Source organism: Bipolaris maydis, assembly GCF_028858645.1.
Source record: "Bipolaris maydis strain C4 unplaced genomic scaffold PSV08scaffold_3, whole genome shotgun sequence".
In the NCBI taxonomy this organism is placed as follows: domain Eukaryota; kingdom Fungi; phylum Ascomycota; class Dothideomycetes; order Pleosporales; family Pleosporaceae; genus Bipolaris; species Bipolaris maydis.
Genome location: NW_027093859.1, coordinates 931,701 through 956,549, shown reverse-complemented (window position 1 = coordinate 956,549; position 24,849 = coordinate 931,701). Strand labels below are relative to the sequence as shown.

The following is a 24,849-nucleotide window of genomic DNA, read 5'->3' as shown; positions in this document are numbered from 1 at the left end:
AGCAGCTGTCTGTCTATTACCCTGCTGGTTTGGTTGTGCAGGGGTAGGTTTGTCGAGGCGGCGAACCTTGTCTCTTAGCTCCTTAGAGACGTTTGAAAGCGAGGAGATCTGATCTCCTAGAATTGCTGCGTTCTTCTTATTAACTCGGCCTGTCTCAGTGTAGTCTCTAAAGACTTCTACTAGGTCGAGCAGGCTAGTCTGCTGTGAGGGGTTGCTTTCAGCTAGACTAGCTGCTTGGACTACTAGGTTTCTAGCTATCTCGAGGGCCTCTTCTACTGTCGTAGCCCTAGGTGTTTTGTTTTGGCTAGCGAAAGGATTCCTTAGTGTTGAGCCAATAAAAGGCGAGAAGTTGCTTCTAGTGCGGGTGTGTGTGGGTCTATTAGGCTCGGCAGGTAGGTCATCTACTGTAGAGGGGGGTGTGCTATCCCTAGGGCGCGAGGATTCCTGAGTCCCTTGGGTTCTTTATACTTCTACTACGATTGTGTCCATCTCGTCGATCTCCTGAGTGTAGCTAGTAGCGCTCATCTTTGATCTTCTACTAGCCTCTTCTAGGCTAGTAGTAGAGGCTGATCTTTTCTTCTTATTCTGCTCTATACTAGAGCTTCGCTCTATGTCCTGCTGGACTCGAGCTTCTAGATCGCTACCTTCGAGTTCTACCTGATCTCTCTGAGTTGGCATTAATCTAGATGGTCTGTGCGCTGAAAATTTTTCTTGAGGTTTGTAAGATAGCTGTAGGGAGACGAGTACTTTCCTCTACTGCGCGACAGCGCGCTAGATGCACGCTTTAGAAGTAGTTGCAAACGATTTTTTATAAGAGATTTGTATATATTTAGCTAATATTACACCTATTCTAGAAAACTCGAAGTTGGTGTGCCAGTGTGAACTAGCGTATTAGAATGCTTGTTAGTAAGCACTCTCTTATTTATCTGTATTACTTGCATTTGTAGCTCTTCAGCCTCCTTCTATCGCCCTTGGTTCTAGTACGTTAACACTAGGTTAGCTATACTAGTCAGCGTGTTAGGATGCTTATTAGTAAGCACTCTCTTCATCGTCTGCATCACTTGCACCTGCAGCTCTTTAGCCTCCTTCTATCGCCCTTAGCTTATATACGTCGTCGCTAGGTTATTCATACTATTCAGCGTGTTAGGATGCTTGTTAGTAAGCACTCTCTTGCTCGTCTGTATTACTTGCACCTATAGCTCTTCAGCCTCCTTCTATCGCCCTTAGCTCCTATACGTTTCCGCTAGGTTACCTATGCTGCTTAGCGTGTTAGGATGCTTGTTGGTGAGTACTCTCTTCATCGTCTGCGTCACTTGTACCTGCAGCTCTTTAGCCTCCTTCTATCGCCCTTAGCTCCTGTACGTTACTACTAGGTTAGCTATACTAGTTAGCGTGGTAAGATGCGTGGTGGTAAGTACTCTCTTTATTGTCTACATCACTTGCACAAACAGCTCTTCGGCCTTATTATACCATCTATCTCTAAATAGAGTTGTAGTATATTTTAATGTAAGACGCATTCTTTCTTCGTTATTATTATCCGCCAGACTATGTGATAGAGCATACTAGGCATATAGAAGCAGCCGTCTCCACTTGCTTCTATTGCTATAGTCGCTGTCTAGGAACACTTAGAGTAGCTACGTAATCACGTGTTAAGTCTATTTTTAGAGCCGTCCCTGCACTTGCAGCCACTTACGTAGAGCTTTATAGACTAGTTAATAAATATTAAGCGCAGACTCTGCAGGCCGCCTAATAGCGAGCGTATACTTATTAAGTACCCTAATAGCATCTTCTCTTGCTTACGCCGAAGCTGCCTCTAGAAGATTAAGCGAGATATCTTTCTAGTCTAAGCATATAGCAAGAAATAGGTAGTCTATAGCGAGCGCATTATTATAACTAATCTCATTTATAGAGAGAAACAATATAGTAGCTACAGAGTCTTTTACACTAGAATCTTGCAGTCTACCCTTAGACGAGTCACCGCTATAGTTAATAGCTAGCTCTTTATACTTATCTAGCTGTGCTTAATACTCCTATACCGTTATACTGCTAGCATTTATATAGGCCGCTGCTTGCGTAACTACTAGCGGGAGATACAATAGCTCTCTTAGCACGTGCTCAGCTTCCTGCTGTTTAGTATTCGCGAGTAGCCTTAATAAGCGGACCTGCAGCATTCTCAGCGCCGCGTCTAGTATCAGCTCCTACAGCGCTATAATATTCTATAAAGCAAGCGCCTAAGCTATATCAATATTAGTTGTTGTAAAGATAGCAGAACATAGCTTAGACTGCGGTAGACAGTTAGCTAAGTCTACAGGTTCGGTCGTGGACGAGCCTCCAGGTCGTATAGTAGTGTCTTCTATATTATCAAAGACTAGCAAACATTATCGCGCACTAATATCTACTATACAACGTTTTACAAGCTGCTTTATATCAGTCTAGTCATCGTCCCACCTAGAAATACTAAGCTTCTACGCAACACTTACATACGACTAGTAGAGACTATCTTTATCACTTACATCTATCTAAAAGACCAAACAGTTCCTATAGTTCTACATTATTCTGTGTACAACCTTAAGCGTAAGCTACGACTTACCCGTTCCACCAGGTCCAACAATCGCTAGCGTAGTAGTAGTCTATTTATTACTAAAAAGCTTTACTTCTAGCTCAGCAAGCTGCGATTCTCAGCCCACGAAGCGGGGGTTTCGTAAGAATAGGATAATCAACAGTGCGTTAGCAGCTGCCTCTACTTCCGCCTACAGTCTACGTCGTGCACTCTCCTATCCTTCGCTATACGCGGTGGGCATAGAGATGCCAAGAATTCCAAGCAGGCAGTATACAATGTCTTCTTCTTCTATTATTCTGCGATTTTTGGCCCATATCTCTCGCTTAGATATAGTAAACTAGTCTAAGGGGTAGTTGCGCAATGCCGCGAGTGGGATGTTAGTAATATCGTGGACAAGCTAGTTAAGCGACGCTTTGTCGCCTATAGGATGTCCTTCATATAAGAAAAACTCAACTAACACTAGCGCAATTAGCTTTTAGAGCGTCTATCCCCAAGTGAACTATTTACTTACACAGAACGACACTTCCTAGTCGCTGCGTTGGACTGGCTCTGTTAGAGTCAACACTAATACGTCTAACAAGAAGACGTAGCACCGCGCCGCATCCTTATACCACTAGAACATCGAGTTAATCGCCTTCGAGCGCTCCTTATTATTCTACCTATCGATGCAGCATGTGTCAATCTAGAAGTACTGCAGCTCGTCCTAGGCCGCCCATTCGGCGCAAAACTAGAGCTTTCGACAGCCTTCTTCCTTCTCCTTATAGGCTCCACTCAATATGTCTTCGATTAGGATCTCGGAGTCGCTCCATCTGTGCGATAGAATAGCGTAGGGCGGGATCGTTTTGCCGCGGAAATTTGTCAAAACGGGCCTTTCCAGCGCATCAAAGTAGAGAAGCCGCATAGCGTTTGCAGTTTGGCTCAGCCTAGAAAAGGCGAGGCGAGAACGACTTCAATGATGTTGAAAGTAGAGAGGCATAGTCGCGACAGAGCGAAGCAGGCAGAGTAAGCTTACGCTGGGCTGCTGTGAAGGCTGCCTGTCGAGGCAGTGCATGCGATCAGGCTGAGCGGATGCTGGGCACATCGAGCATCCTGCGCCGCTCCGCCTCACAACTTGCGCTGGACGGCGTTCGCCATGTGGACTCACGTTGACTACTGCGTACATGGACAAGGTGCCAGCGAGTAGAGCAGTCCTACTTAGACTGCATCGTAGCGTCTCGCGAGACTCGTGTTAACGAGGAAGAGCGCGCTGCAATATAGGTCGTGTAGACGTAAAGACACTGTCTTGTTGCACGACTGAACCAACAGCTGCCTGCAAAGTCGGGAATAAGAGCTGCCTGGGGCGGAGTGCTCAAAGTTCCCAGCCACAACGCGCAAGGTGGGCGCACAGATATTTCAGCACGCTACTGCAAGCTGCTGCATGCCAAGTACTGCTAACAGCGCACGTCCTGAGGGTCGCATTTTGACGATCTTGCCGTCTGCGCGGAGAAACTACCGGAATGTACCCTCTTCACACTAAATCGATCTCCTAAGACTGCAGTCTTGATCTTTGCTATTTTGGCTTACTTCTTAGCCCACCGAGATTTTCGCAGATATGTACTGTCGTGAACGAACAGGGTGGTGCTGGATAGGAGTCGGTCTACATCATTAACAGAACGAGCAACAGCATAGCTAACGATGCGCTTTTCGGTATCGGAGACTGATGTGCTCAAAAGACGAGAGCTTCACAATAGATGCACGCTAAATCTGTCGATTTACAGGCGTGGTGGGAACACTCCGAGCACCCGAAAGAAAAAGTGTCCCGTTACACCGTGCGTCCCGGCACGCTTGGATTGACGTTATTAACTACCTTAACTAATTACTTACAAAGTCTTTTTTTGATATTTCATTCCGGCAGGTTGGGCTGTGGCTGGCTATTCTTTTCTGAGAAAAACATTCTGATAATCTTTATGCTAAGTAGATAACTACTCCAATTTAAGTCATAAGTCATACTATCCTTAATTAAGTAGCTTATTTTAAAATTAGTGAAAACTATGTTAACTACTAGTTATATTTAGTTAGGTATTGAAGTGACAGTTATACAGGACTTCCATCTATACGAGCTCTGATTGAGGTGACCTCTCCCGCACGTCGCGGCCCCCAAAGAATACTCATCAAGGATTCTGCCCACTCCGAAATCCTTGTCTTCCAAATCTCCGTCTCATCCATACTGCGAAGTATCTTTTTTATTTCTTTTCTTAGGATCTTGTTCTTTCTATTAGTTGCTAGTAAGCTTAGGTGTCTTCTATTGCGCGTAGGAAGCATACTCCTCTAGAACTTGAATAGCATCTTCTAAGGATTGTATGCGGTCTTCAAACTTAACTCGGTCTTGGAACACCGCAGCTTGATAACTAATAGCAAGTTCAGATTCAGTTGGTGATATCATTGGTAGGAATTCGTCGCGGCAAACTGGGTTTAAAGTTGCAAGCATATTTAGGACTTCCCCTCGCAGCGACGGGTGTCTTGGGGACTAAGACTTATCACATATATATCTTTCTACTAACTAATCTTAATTTCGAAATCATATTGTATGCAATCAAAAACGAAAAACGGAAAACGAATCTAAGACTCCATTTTTGGTACCCAAGACGTGAATAGCTCGAGCGTACACAGCTCAACGAATGCTTGTAGCCACTCGCTATCTTCATTTTTGGAAGAAACGAACTTGTGCTGTACTTATTAGGATGATTAAGCTATGTCGGCTTGGTGACTTACTGGACGAGTATACTTGGCGTCTGCACTCCGCTTCTCGTTGAACAATTCGTCTAAGAAATCTATTAGATTTTTTGACCCACTCCAATTCTCAGCGTTGTGTAGCCCAAAAACCTTGTTCCTCTCCCTCTGGCTTTTCACAAAACTAAGACTCCTTTTGTGGGGCGGAAGACTACGGCCTTCCATACACTCCATAAGAACAAAGCCAAGATCAACAAGATCGTTACCAGACTGTATCTTTTTGTCTTTCACGGTAGATTTACTAAAGTCAGCTGTGAATGTTAGCATCGTAGAGTTAAAAAAGAATGTGTAACTAACACAAAACGATTCGAAAATCTGGAGTTGTGATTCGTATGGAATGAGAGCCCACAGAGCCATGCACGATATTATGTCGGCTGAGGTAACTCAGAGCGTTGAAGATCTGCAGTGTTAGATATCAGGTTGATTAAAATTGTCGAAAACTTACTGAGGTTGCAATGCACTGAACTTGAAGCTCTTCCAGCTTTATGTGTACGCTCATGACCTCTATTAAGCTAAATCGGCAGTACTCAAATGTGAGAAGCATCATATCATCCTCATAAATGGAGCTCACAAGTTTAGTGATATTGGGATGCTGCAGTCGCTCGAGAATATCCTTCTCTACTATCCCATCCTTTCGGAAGACCTTTTTTACCATAACTAGTCCTTTACACCTCTTGCTAGATTGTACGGCCCACTCTATATCGTTTTGCTTGAAATGACCCAGCGTCAAGAGCTCAGAACGGTTGCTCCCCTTGCTGACATTTGATTCCAAGGCAGTCTTGTGTTCCCGCAGCGGTGATACATGCCCTATCGCAAGACGAGGTACGGGTTGATGTGTCACAAGTGGAGAAGCTAAAAGTGGAGAATGAGGCTGGGGATATGGTGGAAGTTCAGATAATGGTAAAGGTGGAACTGCAGAATGTGTCTTCATGAAGTCATCTCGATGCCCGTTCTTTTGAGCGAGAAGTGCAACCGTGGTCGGAACACGAGGTCTTGTAGGATCCAGAACTCTTTGTGGCCGCGGCAGTCGTTTGAATGCATCTTCTATCGAGTTCATCGTCGTAGTAGTGTTGTTTGTCGGGATTGGCATTATGTGCTACTCTACCTGAAGACACAAAATGAACGTTTACAAGCGTTGAATAAACATCATTCGCTGAAATTAAGGCTGAGTGATGCGCACTTGAATTGTAATTAACATATTCCAGCGTTCATATCGTAAAAATCATTTTTGTGGTTTCGGCTAAATGTTTTCGTTTGTCGAGTAGTTATGTGAAGTTTCTTAGCTAACCCGAAACGGCATTTGATTTTCAGGATGCGATTCCCCGGCCCTACTTAAGCAGCCGCTAAGGGCCTGTTCAGGTGCGCGTTTTACGTTTTACGTTTTTACTTCTAGATTTAGGCTGCGCTTTACCAAATACAATAGCATTTTCAAAAACACAGCCTAAACCTAGTAATAAAAACGCAAAACGCAAAACGCAAAACGCAAAACGTAAAACGCAAAACGTAAAACGCGCAACCGGATTGGCCCTAAGATAGCAACTTAGATGCGCATTGATCACTCATTGATGATGCACATAGGACACCAAGGTATCTATTTTAGGTCCCTATCTACTACATGGTTTCCAGGATATCTCAAACGTGCCTGCCCACCATCGTACTGCCATTCCTTGGATAAACAATCATGTCACGCAACCTGCCACCGCTTCGTCCAAGACGTCCAACAGATGGCACCATTTCTGAGCCACTGCGATCACCGTTCCGTACACCACCACCCTGTGACTTACGAAATGCAACAGCCACGGTCACTTCCCCTACTAGATATGCATCAGAATTATGCACCCCTCTACCCGTGATCAAGGAGGAGGCGACTGAAAAAAGTTCAATGTTTGTTCAGCAACCAGAAAATCCGCATAACCCTGCTTTCCAACAGCGGCCAAGGCCGGTCCGGGAAGCCAACATGAACCACGGTGTCAACAATGCAACGATCTGGCCGTCGGAGATACATAGCCAAAGCAGTACAATGTGGCTTCTTCCACCTCATTCAGACCAATCATCTGCTATAACGTCACTTTTGCGCACAGAGATACAAAGCCATAGTATCACGCGCGAGATGCTCCATGCAACAGAGAAGCGACGGCTTGAAGCCGTCCAGCGAGGCAATAAATTGCTACAAGACACTCATGGCTGGGCTGCTGCATACAACAATCTTACCATGGCTCTTGGAAAATGCTATGAGGAATATTCACGGGTATTGGGAGAGAATACCGAGATGAAATTGAAGTTGGAGCAGTCAAGGGTAAGTACACTGTAGGATGATAGTCAGTTTCGTGTAATACTTAGTCTTTAACTAGGAGTCCCAAGCGCATGTAGATGCTATGGACGAAAATCAAATCCAGAACTTTGGGCACGACTCTATTACACAAGAAGCCACCCAAAGTTTAGAAGAGGAGCTCTATGGAATAGATATGTATGCCTCTGGAGAAGAGTTTGAGATGAGCGATGCAATGAATGCGCATGAGTTAGAGGAGTCTGATCCGTATTCGCCCGAAGTTTGAGATAGCCCGTAGTATAAATGCAAATTCATGATTTGTTCACTCGAATTGCGCAATCGTCCTGTAAGCACAGCCCCACTAGATCCGCATTTGCTTTGTGGTGCAATTTGTGCAAACAACGTGTGCAGATAATAGAATACGATACAGCACTAACTTTCTAGAAATACTACACCACGTAAGCTCGCTATATCAGTCTCCGAAAATCAAGCTTAGGACCTTCTCAGCGCGGATAAATTCAGTCGCATTATACTACATCATGAGTATTTCTAAAATGTGTATTACTTCCTTACACTATAGATTTATCGTTTGAGGCCCCTGAACTCTAGTATCTATGAACAGCTGTTCTATTATAAAGATACAAATCAAGTTTAGTTTAAGAGGCCTTAAAAAGAATAATTAAGAGCATAATTAAGAGCACAGTAATTTTTCAGTTACTCACCGTAAGCTTAAGGAGCAGCTTTAAAAGAAGAGAGTCATCATTTATACGATTCGGTTGACTGTGGGATGAATAGTGGGGATGCTTTTGTGCGAAACAATTTACAGCACAGGGTGCTTTGCATTATACAGTGACGTTAGCCACGGCACCTAATGGCGTTGATAGAAATCTACCATTATGGCTCCTCGCTTTCTTCAAGTTCCATATCTCCCCAATCGCTTCTCGTTTTTCCATGCTTTGAACGCTTTCTAGTTCGGCTCTCTAAGAATACTCCTTGTCTTTTTTTCCTCGCCTGGTAAATAGGGTAGCGCTCCCGGCAATGCTGGAAGAATCTTACAAAATCCGTTTTTTTTGAATAAAAAATGCCCACGGTTAATGGTGGTATTGCTAGAACTTCTTTTGCGTCTAGTGCATCATTTGACACGATACGATAGCTGATAGATTGGTCGTGAGGAAGGACAATGTGTAACGCGCTTTCCTCGTACGAATCAAGTGACTGCAATGATTCTAAGAACGATTCAACCGCTGGAATATTATCGGGTATCCGAAATAACGTAGAAGCAAGTCCGCCATTCGTTTCTGAATGCCAATCTAAGATGCATATATTGATATGACCGGCATTTGATAATCTCCGAGACATGATTCGTTGTACGTCATACTGCCACAACGACTCCTTGCATGCTTCAAATATGGGCTTGCATATCGTTGCTATACTCGAATTTTTGAATTTCAATATCTGATGCCGGCTACTTGACTCGGCTGATATGTCGTCGTCACGAAAATGTCTCTTTTCCTTTTCAACATCCAGCTTCGGTGATGCAGCACCAGAAGATTCCTCATGCTGCCGTCCTAGGATATCGTCGAGATGCTCATCGTCTGAAGAATTGTCGAGATGCTCATCATTTGAACTATTGATGGTTGCGTTCTTCAAGTCGGATAATGCTTTAGTTAACTCCACATTCTCTGTTTGGTATGCATTGTTAATCTCCTTCAGATCTGTTATCTCTTTTTCCAGTTGTATTTTCTTATTGCTCTGTTCTACCACTTCTTGTTTAGACATGAATAAGTCGTTCTTGAGTGTATTCATTCCGAGTTGCGTGCTCGTTAGTTGCTCACAAAGCCTTTTAATCTCTTCTTTTAGTTGCTGCAGTTCTGCCTGAAGACGGTTTACTTCGGTTGATGCAGTAGCTGAGTAGGCTGGTTGCTGATGCGTGTCGTTTACTACATGCCCGTTTTCCAAGGATTGAATGAGAACAGACATCTCAGACCGTATCTACATTCTTACTTAGTCTACTAAAACATTTAGGTTTAAAAAGACATACTGGTGTGATGTATTTGTCGAAGAAAGCTTCTAGTACGTTGCGCTTTACAAGAGCGGATGTGATTGTCTGACTGGATTGTAGAGGATGGTAGAACATGGTTGCAAACATCACCGACTTGTCGTGTTCGTGATCCGCCTCATGTGGCTTCCCACATCGTTTTTCCCTTGGCCACGACATTACTCCGTCGTCAACCCATATGGGGGTTTGGGGTTTTTGCGAACTGGTCCCCTGCATGCTCTTCAAAATATCAGCAATCTTCCTCTCGCAGTCACTTCTATTCGATTCCCACTCAGGTCGCGCCGAGTTTAAGAACTGTTTAGCTTGAACCATCTCCGCATCTTCTCCCGCAAGCTTGCAAATGTTTGATGTCTCGAAGCCGACTTGCATAGCCAGACAGGCAAGTCTCTGCCACAGAGCAGGATTGTGATCCCTTCGCGCTGATTTAGGCCTTACTTCGATATTTCGCATATCTGCCTCATCGGTAATTTTCAGCCCACTCTCGAGCCGTGGTGTGAAAGACGTCATCTCAGGCCAATGCCGAAAACAGAACATCCACAACTGGAGATACCCGAGTTTAGCTCTTTCTTTTTTTCCTAGCGATCCCGGCAAAGGCAAGTTTTTAGTCTCGGAGATTTGGACCTTAATCTCACTTTCATGCTCCCAGTAGTTTGCTTTGAACTCTTTCCATATTGGTCGCTTACTTTTCACTCCGAGAAGTTGTTTCAAAATTTTGCTGCATGGCTCCAGGTACTTTTGATCTTCAAAAAACGTGCGCAAGGACGGAATCATACATTTTTGGGACTGAATACGATTCAAAATCTCGTTTCGAGCGTGTATATCTTCCAGTTGTGGAAATATGCATCCGTCTAGCATTAGCTGCCTCGCCCGGGCAGCGTCACGAGTCGATACTGACGGTGCTAACATCTCTAACATCGACACAGTGCGACTGTCAACGTGCACTCGATGCTCATTTGGAATTAGCGAGTCCCAAACTGTATGGATATGTCGGAGGTAAGACTTCAATTCCTGAATTTTCAGTCAGCAAGAGCAATGATTTCAGAATCAGACTTGTACTTTTGTGCATTTCAATGCATGGAATCGATGTAAGGTTCCCAGCCGGATAGGCGTCCATAGACCAGCATAATCGATCAGTGCATCAAATGCCAGTGAAAGCTTTTGGTTTGAAAGAAGTTGAGCAAGGTCTTTCCGCTTCGTCGCAGTCAAGCGAGCCCACCACTTCTTTTCATTTTCTGTGTCGTGAACTCGAGCATAGCGTCTTATGTTGCGAAAAATGATGCCATCTGTATATTGTTGCTCATGATTGTAAGACTCGTAGAGATGTGTTTCCAATGTGCGTTCAAAAGCTATGCCATCAGTGCAATGTCCGGAATATGCTACTTTCCTCGATATCACTTACTTGCATCTTCGTAAAGGTTTACGATCCACCACTTGTCGTTATTGTCCAGAAACGCTTCTGCTGCCCGGATTCTTTGCAGGCCATTTAGACATTGTATCGAGGTATTAAGGTCGAGCTTAATCGGTGTTTGAACACAATCATCTACCGTACTACAGCTTTCCTTAAAAGCCTCTAGAGTTATACCTTTTCTAAACAAAGCAGTATCAAAGCATTCTCTACTAATTAATGCATCAACAAAATTCTCGGGGTCGAGACGACGACATCCCTCGAACTCAAAGACTTTTAACAGGCGATTTTGTGCTTTTTTCGACTCTTCACGATGCTCGTTTCTCAAGGCGACACCAAATTGGAGTCGCCGAAGGTCTATTTGGGCCCTCCCTAGAAACGACTTGGCTTTCTTTGCGCTAAGGGAGTTTTCTGGGAGTGACATAATGGAATGTAGATAGAACAGCTATCTCTGCTGAATGTGAGGTGGCTGCGGGGTTGCAGTATTGCTTCAATCCCATCTTCTGCACTGCCCTAATCGGGGCGGCAAAATCCCGTTTTTGGATTTTCGGAAACTGAGAAGTTCGTCTACATACATTAGATAGACGAAAAAACTATAATTCTTATTCAAAAAAACAGAAACGAAATCGGCATCCTTGAGATGTTCAGAACATTATTTAGCGAAGCATGATCACTAACAATAACAATCACACGAGAAGCAAAATGCCACCGCAGCCTTGGATCAGTGCCTTGTACTCACACAAGAGTATATCTCTTTCGACCCACCGCTCTTGCTTCGAAGATAGAAAAGAGATTGAGACAAGGCCCTCAATTATCTCTTTCGTCGGTGATCGAACAAAGTCTAGATATCTAGCAAATCTTTTGGGCTACACAAAGCCCTTCGAGCGACATGGCCAAATACGTCTACAATCCCGACCCGGATGTAATGGTATTTCGACCATATATCTCGATTCTGAGATCTCTCTTAAAACGAGCGAGGCCTTAAACAATACCCAAAAGTTCCCAAGGCGCACTTCTATTGACTGGTTTTGCCCAAATACTATGTCTGCAACAGATTTTTCAGATCAAGTAATGTCGCATCTTCTCACACCAATATCAAGCATTATATGCTATTTCGCTGCAGACTACGGCGGGCTTAAAGGGATCGCCTCTGCGTTAGCGCGGCAGGCCATGTTACCACTGTCTCACAATCTACCCACTCCGGTACTTCCCCACATTCTGGTAGTCACTTCGACAAGCTCCAAGCTCTACGATACTTTTGGTGTACAAGAAGAGCTTAGGATGCTTATTATCAAAGAAATAAGAAGTCGCGTAACTGATCTGACCACGTATACTGCAATTCAAATGATAGATCAAAAATTTGGCAGAATCAGCCTTTTGGGATTGCAAAAGAGGCACACGCAGCACAAAAGATGCGAACAGCTACAAGAGCACTTAAATATGATTGCACAAGAAGTGTACTGGATTCGGCGGAGGAAGGGGTATCTCTTTCAATTAAAGCATATCGAAGCTTTTTCTACCCGTATAATAGAGAACTTTTGCCGAACCAAGTCATATTTCAACTTCTTACGCGAGTCGCGGTCGCCTTGTTTTGATGATAAGGAACTAAGTTCGCACTTTAAAGAAGCAATCATGCTGATGCCGAGTACGGAATACCTATGGCCTGTTTTGTGCCCGCTATTAGCTTCGGCAATGTTTCTCTCAAGCTACCCACCTGGCTCTCATAGTATATTTTCCGCAACTTATATTTATTTAATCCCCTACTTACGTTTGTTAGATTTTCAACCCGCAGCGCTCTTCCAAGAGTTCTATGCCGAACCTTGTAAACAGGCAATATCGAGCTACACTCAGGATCCAGAGATACAAACGAAATTCCTCTCCTTGATCCGAGAGAAGTTGGAAGATCACTTCCGCCGCCTCGAATTCGAGCCCAAAGTAGAAAGTGCGCGGGCTCAGCACTCGCATTGTGTTAAGCTACTTTGGCCTCATTTAGCAAGCATTAAGAGTTTCCGCTTGTGCCTTTGCTGCCTAATGTTTGCACCCGAGAAGGTATTTGCTTGCGGTCATGCAATATGCAACGTTTGCGTGCGACGTTTCGGGCAACCTTCCAACAGCGAAAGGCATAGCTACGAAATAGAGCAATGTGTTCTCTGTGGATTTTTCCAACCTCCTGATCAAAGAAATTTTACCCTAATCCCACCAACTGCTGGGATACGCATTCTGTGTGTAGATGGTGGCGGTGTACGTGGTGTCATACCTTTGATGTTTCTCAAACATTTGGAAAGCCAGATAAAACATCTTGGAGGCCCCATACACGATCTGTTCGATTATGTTTGTGGCACATCTGCCGGTGAGTACATTGTACCGATATTTTGCTAGGCTAAACATGAGATAGGAGGTCTGATTGCCATTGGCATCTTTCTTATGCATTGGGACCCATCAACATGTCTGGATCGCTTTGAAGAGCTTTCCAAGGCAACGTTCAAGGGAAAAGACCATTCTCTCTCAATATCACAAAAACTGCAACGCGTCTTCCGGGCATGGATTCAAGACCATCGTTATAACCTCTCTCCGATTGAGCGTGCATTCAATCCATACTCATTGGCAAAGATGTTCAATCCACTTCGGAACGACACTAAAGTAGCAGTAACGGCAACAAGTGTCCGGGAAAATGTGCCGTGTGTTATCGCCAATTACAATGGAGGAACCAGATCGGATGATAGTAGTAAGCTCAAATCAGGATATTTAATCTCACCCGACCGATTTTAACTGATAATAGACTATTCACATATCCGTGCAGCGAATTGCCATCATGATATGACTATCAGCGATGCGTAAGACTTTAGTAATTGCTTTGAAACAATGATCTGCGCTAATGATTCTTAGAGCGGCCTGTACCTCAGCGGCACCTTTCTTTTTCAAGTCGAAAGATGTGGATCATCTGGATACTTTCCAGGACGGAGGCCTTCAGCATAATAATCCGGCTCTCCTCGCAAGTTGGGAATGTGCCGTCCTTTGGCCTGATAAGTGCCAGATGTTTGATACGGATAAAAGCCATCTTGATCACCTAATATCACTTGGTACCGGTACATCGTCCACTGAGAAGCACCAAGTGGGTCCACATTCTCCTAAAAGAGATCGCTTTATGCGAAGGTTGCTCGGCAACTTTATGCGCCAAATGGATGGAGAAGAGCAATGGAAGACATTTGTTCGCTGCGTTTCATCCGAGATACGCCCCCGTTGCCATCGTTTAAACTTGTCGTTTCCGGGAACGGAGCCAGCCCTTGACGACATCGCTGTCATTCAGGATCTGAAACAAGAAGTGTCAAAGCTGGTGGAGATTAACCCTCATATTGGTAAAATTAACGATACCATGATCGCTTCGGTCTTTTACTTTGAAGTTGATAGTTTGACTCCGCTTGAAGGAGGCTCTTACCAATGCTGCGGCACGATATTCTGTCGGCTAACATTGGACTCCTTGGCACGTCGAAATCTATACAAAACGCTGCTTGAGAGTTATTCCTTTTTCATCATTGGAGGTCAAAGTTTTCCTTGTGCCCAATCAGTGCCGCGAGGGGCTCCTATATATCGAAAATCAGCAAGTCTTATAGTTAAAAGCTTGGAAGACAAACTTTCTATAGCGATCACGGGCATAACGAGCGAACCAACAATGGTCAGCGGTATGCCTACCCGCTTAAGCTCAATGATCAAGGCACAAGGGCTCTATGTTCCTTTTGGATGTATTGACAATCGGAATGTTTGTAAAGAGGTTCCTTCTTTACCCCTCAAGCGCAAAGTAGATGACATCTAGAAAAATATGGAAGAATGATACTACGAAATTGAGCTAGTTATAGAAATTTTAGTCGACTTCGAGCAGAAAACAATAGAATCAAAGATTCAATTACACGCAAGGGAGCGGAGTAACGTGTATAGAGTGGGAGTTTTCGATGTCTAGTACTGTTACGCTTAATGTAGTTAACGTCCATCCCTGTGGGTCGAACATCCCTCCGCAACGAACCACCAACACTGCCCAAGCACCTTACACCCAAGCCGCAGAGGCTCTTAGACATAAATACACATTTATATGCTTACTAGATCTACCTCTATCTATCGCAAGCCTCAAATAGTAAAATTACAGCGATCTAAGGGACATACGTGAGTCTTTCGTGTTGAGCGTGGGAAGGTGCGACACCAAAACACCCCTGTCCTACCTCTTACAGAAGCTCTACTTGCCTGTTCGGAGATTGTATATAACTTAGAGTAATCTAAAAAATCTTTAGCCACACTATAAAGATATGCAGCCTCTGTTCAGATGCGCTCCGAGTTTTTCCGGCTCGGTGTGCCAGTCCTTCGCATTAGCGAAAGGATTTAAAACGCTAGCACAGCTGGATTGCGAACGCTTAGCGGCCTACGATGTACACCTGCGCTATGCCAAAAGGGTTGAAGCTGTGGCGCAGAGTTCTAGAAGCTTCCATCGGGTGCTGCGTGTTGCCGGCTATTCTTAGAAGCAGACTGGTGTTGGATTCGGTTGGCTTCGCGCTCGAGGTATCCCTCAGTCACCACAACCACGAACATGGATCCAGCCAGCCAGGCGCTCGCGCAACGTCTGCCTGATGGTGTGCGTGATACATTTGCTACTCGATCAGAGCACGGCGATGTCCCTATCTCAACTCTGATCCACCGTAGGCTTGGACGACGCTCACGAGCAGAGCAGGCTCAGAGTCAGCAGTACTTAACTCGAGAGGAGGAGAAGGCGCTTGTAAAGTTCCTGCTACTGATGTCTAGTCTCGGACAACCTGTGCGCGTTAAGTATCTTCGCTCGCTAGCGTTTAGCATAGCCCGCTAGCGGTCCACGAAGAGCGAGTCGATTAAGCGTCTAGGGAAGAACTGGCCACGAGCGTTCGAGAAGCGTCACCCTGAACTCTAGGCGAGAAGGGTCAGATCGATAGACTGGAAGCGCCACGGAAGCAACATATATGAGAAGATAGTAGAGTGGTTCGATGTGATTGGCCAGGTACTACAGGATCCATGCGTACTGCCAGAAAACGTGTATAATATGGACGAAACTGGAGTCATGCTAAGCATGCTTGGCTCCGCAAAAGTCCTAGTCGGCAAGGACGATCGGCAAGGTAGTAGGGGTGCGGGTGTCAAGCGCACTATGGTAACTGTTATTGAGTGCATCAGTGCTGACGGAAGGGCCCTCCTGCCACTCATTATATGGCCAGCATCGACCCATCGCAGCAAGTGGACCACCCACAGCACCCCTGGATGGCACTATGCGCACTCAGAGAATGGGTACAACGACTCTAAGATTAGCTTAGAGTGGCTCAAGCGCGTGTTTGACCCCCAGACACGTGAGGGAGCAGGTGGAAACCCACGAGTGCTAATCTGTGATGGCTTTGGGACTCATGAAACGCTCGAAATCCTAGAGTTCTGCTTTACTAACAACATTATCTTGTGTCGTCTGCCTTCTCACACCTCTCACAAGCTGCAGCCATGCGATGTCGGCCCTTTTGCACCTTTGAAGAGCGCGTATCGTGAACAAGTCGAGCGACTCAACCAAGGAGGCGTAGATATTGTTGGCAAAGAGCATTTTACTTATCTCTATAGCCCTGCAAGAGATCGCGCACTAACTAAAAGGAACATTAGAGCTGGGTGGTCTGCAACTGGCCTGTTCCCTTTCAACCCGGAACGAGTGCTCAGAGATGTCCCTAAACCTCCAGCGGAAGTAAGCAACATATTAAATCCAGGAACCGAGACTGCGAGTGCTGATATGTTGGACGATATGCCCCGTACGCCTACCACGCCAGTAACACCAGTGACGACAGAAGCGCTTACGTCGCTGCATGATCTAATTACAAAGGACACACACATGCTTGAAAAGACGAGCAAAGACCGTCTACAGAGACGCATACAGAAACTGGCAAGCGCGGCTAAGGTATCCTTCGCTGAGCAGGCCCTCCTCAAAGATCGTAATCATTTCCTCCTTCAGATTAATCGAGAAGCCAAAACCCGCCGGTCGACAAAGTCGGTAGTTCTAGGCAAGGCTAAGGTGATGAGTTTCGAAGATCTTGAGGAGGCTAGGGCAAAGCGTGCTGCAATGGAGCAAGCTTTAGCAGGCAAGCCGAAGCGCGGGCGTAAGCGCAAGAGCGACGCGCTAGAAGGATCAACGGTCCTGCGGTCGCCAAAGCCCACAGTAGCGCAGCGGATCGATGCGCCTGAGCTAACGCATGCGCCGGTATCTGAATGGAGAGCGCCTGTAGCTAGGATGTACTAGACCACTTTCTCTAGCTCTGTATGAAGTATTTCGCGGCCTTGCGCAGGCTGGATAGAAAGGGTATTTTAAGTCAAATTTGAACCTAGATGATGTTCACAAATGTTGTATCTGCGTGACTGCTCTCTCATTTGGGGCCTCATGTCCTCGGCAGCTTTCGATGCAGACGCGCTTCAGCCTTGCGAGCAATGCACAGCGCATGCATGGCACGCCTTGCATACCCCACCTGGGGCTTCACGAAGGCTTCACCACAAAGTCAACAACACAGCGAGAGCCGGCAGCCTCAGCTCGCGACATCTTGACGCATCACGGGATCCTGTTGGTACCTTAGCTGGTGCACCTGCTCGTCCTTCTCTCTGTATGCTGACCGTCCATCGGTATCTAGTAGGAAAGCAGCTAACAAGCAACAAGCGCCCGCGCGACTAGGCTACCAAGTTCAACCTTTCGAATCTCGTTCTCGTCGCACATACCTACGATACACCCACACGAACCTATGCGGCTCTTACAGTACAGCGAAAGCGCAGAGCTCAGCATCCACAGCTTCGACGATGGCGACATACCCCCTTACGCGATACTCTCACACACCTGGGGCGCAGATGGCGACGAGGTAACCTTTGCAGACCTCCAGACAGGCGGCGGCAAGACAAAGTCCGGCTATAAGAAGATCGTCTTCTGCGGAGAACAGGCACGGCGCGACAGCCTCCAGTACTTCTGGATCGACACGTGCTGCATCGACAAGGCCAACAAGGCTGAACTCGCCTTCTCCATCCGATCGATGTTTCGCTGGTACCGCGATGCAGCTCGGTGTTATGTATATCTGTCGGATGTTTGGAAAAGGAAGAGGAAAGCCTGCGACAGAGCTGCTAGGCTTAGCTGGGAGCCTGCTTTTAGGTCGAGCCGGTGGTTTAAGCGTGGCTGGACTCTTCAAGAGCTTCTTGCTCCAGCTATAGTCGAGTTCTTCTCGCAAGAAGGAGAGAGTCTTGGTAGTAAGACGTCATTGCAGATAATGATCCACGAGATAACTAGCATTCCGTCCGAAGTGCTCAACAGGGCCCCGCTTTCTCGGTTTATCATTAACGAGCGGTTGAGGTGGGCAGAAGGCCGGAAGACAAGGCGCGACGAGGATAAAGCATATTGCCTGCAAGGCATCCTCGATGTTGAGCTAGCGCCGTTATATGGCGAGGGCGAGGCCGGCGCGTTCAAGCGTTTGATGGACGAGGTCGACAAGCTAGAACGATGCATTCAAGACATACGCCAAACAGATCCGTGCGACGACAAGAAGCGCATCGAGGACACTAAAGGTGGACTGCTAGCAGAATCCTACCGCTGGATCCTCGACAACACCACGTTCAGGCAGTGGCATGAGGACCAATACAGCGGACTGCTCTGGGTGAAAGGCGATCCTGGCAAAGGCAAGACAATGCTACTGTGTGGCATTATCGACGAACTGCAAAACTTGACGCCGAAACCTACCCTTTTTTCGTACTTTTTCTGCCAGGCCACCGACATGCGTATTAATAGTGCCACAGCTGTGCTGCGGGGCTTGCTGTACATGCTTGTGCACCGGCAGCCGTCGCTTGCATCGCACGTTCGCAGGAAGTACGACCATGCCGGCAAAAGCTTGTTCGAGGACGCGAACGCCTGGGTCGCCCTGACAGAAATCTTCGCTGACGTGCTGCAAGATGCAGGCCTAGGCACAACGTGCCTAATTATTGACGCGCTCGACGAATGCGCGACAGACTTACCAAAATTGCTCAGTTTTATCGCGAAGCAGTCGTCTGCGTCCTCTCGTGTCAAGTGGATCGTATCTAGTCGCAACTGGCCAGATATTAAGGAAGAACTGGAGCGTGCTGAGCACAAAATGAGGCTCAGCCTTGAGTTGAACGCCGAGTCGGTGGCTGCAGCAGTAGATGTGTTTATCCGGCAGAAGGTGTGTCGCCTAGCCCAAGAGAAGCGCTACACGCCAGAGGTGCAAGACGCGGTGCTCCAGCACTTAATGTCGAACGCGAACGACACTTTCCTCTGGGTTGCGTTGGTGTGCCAAGACCTCAAAGCGACGCCAAAGTGGGACGTGCAAGAGAAGCTAGCCCAGTTTCCGCCTGGTTTAGACTCACTTTATAGGCAGATGCTAGACCAGATACGCAAGTCTAGTAGCGCTCGAAGATGTCTGCGGGTGCTAGCAGTGGCTGCTGTCCTATATCGACCGGTCACAGTTAGCGAGCTAGTTATATTAACTAAGCAACTTGCAGACCTTGTTAATGATCTAGAGTCCGTGCGGGAGATCGTTGGTCTCTGCGGATCATTCCTAACGCTGCGAGACGATACGGTGTACTTTGTGCATCAATCAGCTAAGGACTTCCTTGTTACAAAAGCGTTAAACGACGTCTTTCTAGACGGTATAGAATGTGTGCATCAAGATATCTTCGCGAAATCACTTGCAATTCTGCACGAGACACTACGCAGAGATGTATACAACCTTCAAGCGCCTGGATATGCTATAGAAGACGTTAAGCCACTTCTTCCCGATCCTCTAGCCGTGTCGCACTACCCATGTGTGTACTGGGTTGACCACTTCTGCGACTCGAAACCTAGTGCTACTAATCAAGAAATCACTACAGCTATAGACGTGTTTCTTAAGCAAAAATATCTCTACTGGCTAGAAGCGCTTAGTTTGTGCAGAAGCATGGCCAAAGGGGTAGTCTCGATGACAAGGTTATGGGATCTAGTCCAGGTACGGCTAACACAACTACATCTATACACGGCCTTCACAGTGTAGTTACTAACGTAGCTAGGGACTTAGAGACACGGACGTATTGAACAAGATCGTGTACGATGCACGACGGTTTATTATGTATCATAAGGAGGCGATCGAGAACTATCCTTTACAGGCATACGCATCTGCTCTGCTGTTCAGTCCAGCTGATAGCATAGTAAGAAGGCTGTTCCAGCACGAAGAGCCTAGGGGAGTAGCCGTCAAGCCAGCTATGAGCAACGGCTGGAGTGCGTGCCTGCAGACGCTCGAGGGCCATAGCGATCGGGTTAACTCGGTGGCCTTCTCGCACGACTCGACCCGGCTAGCGTCAGCGTCTTTGGACAGCGCTGTTAAGATCTGGGATGCGAGCAGCGGGACGTGTGTGCACACGCTCGAGGGCCACAGCAGTGGTGTTACGTCGGTGGCCTTCTCGCACGACTCGACCCGGCTAGCGTCAGCGTCAGAGGACAGGACTGTCAAGATCTGGGATACGAGCAGCGGGATATATGTGCACACGCTCGAGGGCCATAGCAGTATTGTTAACTCGGTAGCCTTCTCGCACGACTCGACCCGGCTAGCGTCAGCGTCAGAGGACAGGACTATCAAGATCTGGGACGCGAGCGGCGGGATGTGTGTGCACACGCTCGAGGGCCATAGAAATATTGTTAACTCGGTGGCCTTCTCGCACGACTCGACCCGGCTAGCGTCAGCGTCTTTAGACAGGACTGTCAAGATCTGGGATGCGAGCAGCGGGACGTATCTACACACGCTTGAAGGCCACAGCAATTTTGTCACCTCGGTGGCCTTCTCGCACGACTCGACCCGGCTAGCGTCAGCGTCAGGCGACAGCACTGTCAAGATCTGGAACGCGAGCAGCGGGACGTGTCTGCACACGCTCGAGGGCCATAGCAGTAGTGTTTACTCGGTGACCTTCTCGCACGACTCGACCCGGCTAGCGTCAGCGTCTTTAGACGGCATTGTCAAGACCTGGGACGCGAGCAGCGGGAGGTGTGTGCGCACGCTCGAGGGCCATAGAAATATTGTTAACTCGGTGGCCTTCTCGCACGACTCGACCCGGCTAGCGTCAGCGTCATGGGACAGGACTGTCAAGATCTGGGACGCGAGCGGCGGGATGTGTGTGCACACGCTCGAGGGCCACAGCAGTGGTGTTACGTCGGTGGCCTTCTCGCACGACTCGACCCGGCTAGCGTCAGCGTCAGGCGACAGCACTGTCAAGATCTGGGACGCGAGCAGCGGGAGGTGTGTGCGCACGCTCGAGGGCCATAGCAGTATTGTTACGTCGGTGGCCTTCTCGCACGACTCGACCTGGCTAGCGTCAGCGTCTTGGGACAGCACTGTCAAGGTCTGTGACGCAAGCGGCGGGAGGTGTGTGCGCACGCTCGAGGGCCATAGCAGTATTGTTAACTCGGTGGCCTTCTCGCACGACTCGACCCGGCTAGCGTCAGCGTCTTTAGACAGGACTGTCAAGATCTGGGATGCGAGCAGCGGGACGTATCTACACACGCTTGAAGGCCACAGCAATTTTGTCACCTCGGTGGCCTTCTCGCACGACTCGACCCGGCTAGCGTCAGCGTCAGGCGACAGCACTGTCAAGATCTGGGACGCGAGCAGCGGGACGTGTCTGCACACGCTCGAGGGCCATAGCAGTGGTGTTACGTCGGTGGCCTTCTCGCACGACTCGACCTGGCTAGCGTCAGCGTCAGAGGACAGGACTGTCAAGATCTGGGACGCGAGCAGCGGGATGTGTCTGCATACCTTTGACGTTGGCAGATCCCTTTGGGACTTATCCTTCGATCCTACTAGTGCTATGCTCTCAACAGAAATAGGCACTATCACCATCTCTAGTTCCCAGATCATAGACCGCATCGACGATGTAGTATCAAAACCACAGTACCAGGGTGCCGGTATAAGTTCAGATCGCAACTGGGTCAAGTGCGCTAGTAGCAACATGTTGTGGATACCCTCTGAGTATCGGCCCTTATGCTCGGCTGTGAGTGAGACCCAAGTAGGTATAGGAGTAGGGTCAGGAAGGGTATGGCTTTGTCACGTGAACTAAGTTAATGTTGTAAAAACGAATAGATAGAACGATTTTCTTAGCTCTCGCGCTTTTCTGCTCAGTTCAAAATACCAAGGCTATAACAGTTACTTATTATAGTTAAGTACGTATAATGGGAATCTCGTGGTGTCTTCAAATTCTAAGAATAGGCAGAAAGCGACCGCGCGCTTAAGCAGTGGCTGGACGAAGCCTCTCAACTTTGCGCCACAGCTTCAGCTCTTTTGGCATAGTGCAGGTGTACATCGTGGGCCGCTAAGCGTTCGCAATCCTGCTATGTCAGCGTTATAAATCCTCTCGCTAAACGCGAAGGACTGGCACACCAAGCCGGAGAAACTCGGAGTGTATCTAGATAGAGGCTGCAGGTCCTCATAGAGTGCCTGTAGGTTCTTTAGCCTGCTGTGAATTGTATAGGTCCTCCGAATAAGCAAGTTACCCTTCTGTAAAAAGTAGAACAGGGGTATGTTATTATTGCAGCTTTATTGCTTTACACAAAAACTTCATATGCGCCCCTTAGATTGCTGTAATTTTGCTATTTAAGACTTGCGATAGGTAGAGGTGGATCTAAAGAGCATATGAATGAGTACTTAAATCTGAAAGTATCTGTGGCTTGGGCGTAACGTCCTTGAGCAATGTTGGTGGTTCGTTGTGGAGGGATGTTCGACCCACAGGGACGGACGTTACATTAATTAATATCATACTGTGAATGGAAGACGTGTAACTATCCCTCCGTTTTACCTAGCGAGTCAATGGGAGCGCAAATCACGGTTATGCGACGTGGCGTATCATCACAGGATCGGGCCAGATAACGGATGCAGCCCTCACCTGCCACTTGGCCTATTTTAGTAAGGTGCCTTCCAAGAGTCACTGCGAAAACTTGATGATACGAGAGGGTGAGGGGAAACATTTCCACCACCAACTCTGCATCAGCCCCAAAACATATTTACTGCTTGCAAACATGTGTTCTTGGAATTGTAAAACATACCAATCTTGTACACGAAACCCTCCCCATGAGAATCGAGACCACATCGTCTATTGTGCAACAGCACTGAATCGTCCTAACAGAGACCCATGCATGCCACCGTCTGGTTTTTTGAGGGACCTTCCATTGACGCGCGACGCTCAAGATACAAACCTAGCTGGGGAATGTCCTATATGTAAGGGGGTAACGCCCTCTAACTCCTCTGATTAGATTGGTTCGCCCCCCAATCTAGTGTAAGAGAACGTTCGTAAGCTCTCTTGCTAGCATTCTCACCAAGGTTTTTGAAAGTACTAGATTGTTCTGACTTAGTTTCGTCCTACAGCTGAAGGAAATAAACGTACAATGTATTGTTTTTTGAGACTTTGAAGACTTGGAGTTCTAAGTTGCTGAGATCAACAATCGGGACCTCCCTGCAGTAGAGATCGAGGACGAGATATAGAGTAGTAGGAGAATATGGATCTCCACATATATGTATCCCATAGTCCTCTATATCTAGGAGGTTTTGCGATTCGAGGAAAGTCTCAACCATTCGCCCGTGCTCTCTGAAGTATTGTTCGCGACATCGGAGGACAACCCGCTTTGGAGCAATATGGCTCATCGTGGCTAACCACAGAAATGATATCGCGGACGGAGTGGATAAGGAGGTCGCATGCGATGGGAGGACGAAGCGCGACGGAAGAAGGGAGACGAAGTGCAGTGCGAGTCAAAGCAAGTGCCGGCCTGTAACCATGACTTAGAACGTGATACAATGAAGGTCTATCTAGTGCAATATGCATAGTGGGACTTACACAGCACGACGAAGAAATTTACTTCGGCACTCTAGTGGATCATTGCGGAACAGGTGGACGCGGAAGGGTGGAGTCGGCAAACATGGATAGCATGCGGCTTGAGCAGGATGCAGTTAAAGGCTTGGAGATCCACTGGACAAACTTAACAGGCTATAGGCAGGCAAATGCGTGTAGAGAGATTATAAGCTAGAACTAGATGAGTTCTGAAATGTTGTTTGATGAGTAGGAGATGGAGGCGAACTCACGTTCCCAAGCAGCCGCGCCTGCACGGCCACAACGCTAAGCCACTCGCCGATCGAATGGATTACTAATCGTGGTGCCCCACAAACTAACCCAAAACGTCGTTCCTTTTGTGATGACGGCCTGATCAGCATCGCTTGCGTACGGAAAGAATAAGGCAGAAGGGGTACGATACGCCGTCCCTACCTAACCCAGCGATGAATCGGATATTCTACCGTGAGGTAATTAAGGTATACGGGTTAGTGTCCCTCCCTGAGTGCTAGGACACCATCGTGTGCTTGCTATTTTAAGCACAAGCTCCGCTCATCCTCTGTATGTCATTAGAGCGACAGGGCGCGCTTTCGTTACGTAGAGGCTGCTGGCTATTGCCTCTTTGCTAGACTATCGACATACTTGCAGCCATGGATCGAGCTAGCCAAGCACTAGCTCAAGCCTTCTCTTCCGACCACCATGAGACATGGCGTAAATTTTAGGTAATGGGAGAGGAACAAGCTCGTTAATCACTTTAGTATGTTGCTGATACAATCTATTAACAATTATTAAAGTATGCTGAGAAGGTGAAGTGCTGAAAGCTAGAGTAACCCTCATTTGTCTGAGCATGGCGGGCACCTCAACACTTGAGAAGGGACGTTAAGCTAACAAAGTTATATTTTAATAATAGTTAGTTAATAGTTAAG

The 24,849-nt window shown here is 47.1% G+C and overlaps 6 protein-coding genes across 6 annotated transcripts; 3 read left to right on the top strand and 3 right to left on the bottom strand.

Moving 5' to 3' along the window:
* Positions 1-5,158: 5,158 nt before the first annotated feature.
* PSV08DRAFT_348440 (kinase-like domain-containing protein) lies at positions 5,159-6,419 on the bottom strand (the record flags this gene model as incomplete). Its single annotated transcript, XM_014219528.1, has 4 exons — positions 5,159-5,266; positions 5,312-5,580; positions 5,627-5,729; positions 5,775-6,419. 4 exons carry the CDS (start codon positions 6,417-6,419, stop codon positions 5,159-5,161), a joined length of 1,125 nt encoding a protein of 374 aa, XP_014075003.1.
* Positions 6,420-7,010: 591 nt separating this feature from the next.
* On the top strand, positions 7,011-7,884 carry PSV08DRAFT_348439 (uncharacterized protein; the record flags this gene model as incomplete). The annotated part of the gene is made up of 2 exons (XM_014219529.1): positions 7,011-7,625; positions 7,681-7,884. The coding sequence occupies 2 exons, from the start codon at positions 7,011-7,013 to the stop codon at positions 7,882-7,884; spliced, it is 819 nt and encodes a 272-aa protein (XP_014075004.1).
* A 1,695-nt stretch (positions 7,885-9,579) lies between these two features.
* PSV08DRAFT_368870 (uncharacterized protein) lies at positions 9,580-11,486 on the bottom strand (the record flags this gene model as incomplete). The annotated part of the gene is made up of 3 exons (XM_014219530.1): positions 9,580-10,665; positions 10,714-11,003; positions 11,057-11,486. 3 exons carry the CDS (start codon positions 11,484-11,486, stop codon positions 9,580-9,582), a joined length of 1,806 nt encoding a protein of 601 aa, XP_014075005.1.
* A 278-nt stretch (positions 11,487-11,764) lies between these two features.
* Positions 11,765-14,873, top strand: PSV08DRAFT_217489 (acyl transferase/acyl hydrolase/lysophospholipase; the record flags this gene model as incomplete). The annotated part of the gene is made up of 4 exons (XM_066092139.1): positions 11,765-13,412; positions 13,458-13,787; positions 13,842-13,896; positions 13,949-14,873. 4 exons carry the CDS (start codon positions 11,765-11,767, stop codon positions 14,871-14,873), a joined length of 2,958 nt encoding a protein of 985 aa, XP_065949560.1.
* Positions 14,874-17,604: 2,731 nt separating this feature from the next.
* Positions 17,605-22,212, top strand: PSV08DRAFT_359816 (WD40-repeat-containing domain protein). The gene is made up of 3 exons (XM_014219534.2): positions 17,605-17,694; positions 17,748-20,067; positions 20,129-22,212. Exons 2-3 carry the CDS (start codon positions 17,830-17,832, stop codon positions 22,163-22,165), a joined length of 4,275 nt encoding a protein of 1,424 aa, XP_014075009.2. The 5' UTR covers positions 17,605-17,694; positions 17,748-17,829; the 3' UTR covers positions 22,166-22,212.
* Positions 22,213-23,108: 896 nt separating this feature from the next.
* PSV08DRAFT_274230 (uncharacterized protein) lies at positions 23,109-23,841 on the bottom strand. The gene is made up of 2 exons (XM_014219535.2): positions 23,486-23,841; positions 23,109-23,434 (listed from the first exon to the last, which is right to left on the bottom strand). Exons 1-2 carry the CDS (start codon positions 23,740-23,742, stop codon positions 23,338-23,340), a joined length of 354 nt encoding a protein of 117 aa, XP_014075010.1. The 5' UTR covers positions 23,743-23,841; the 3' UTR covers positions 23,109-23,337.
* Positions 23,842-24,849: the final 1,008 nt, after the last annotated feature.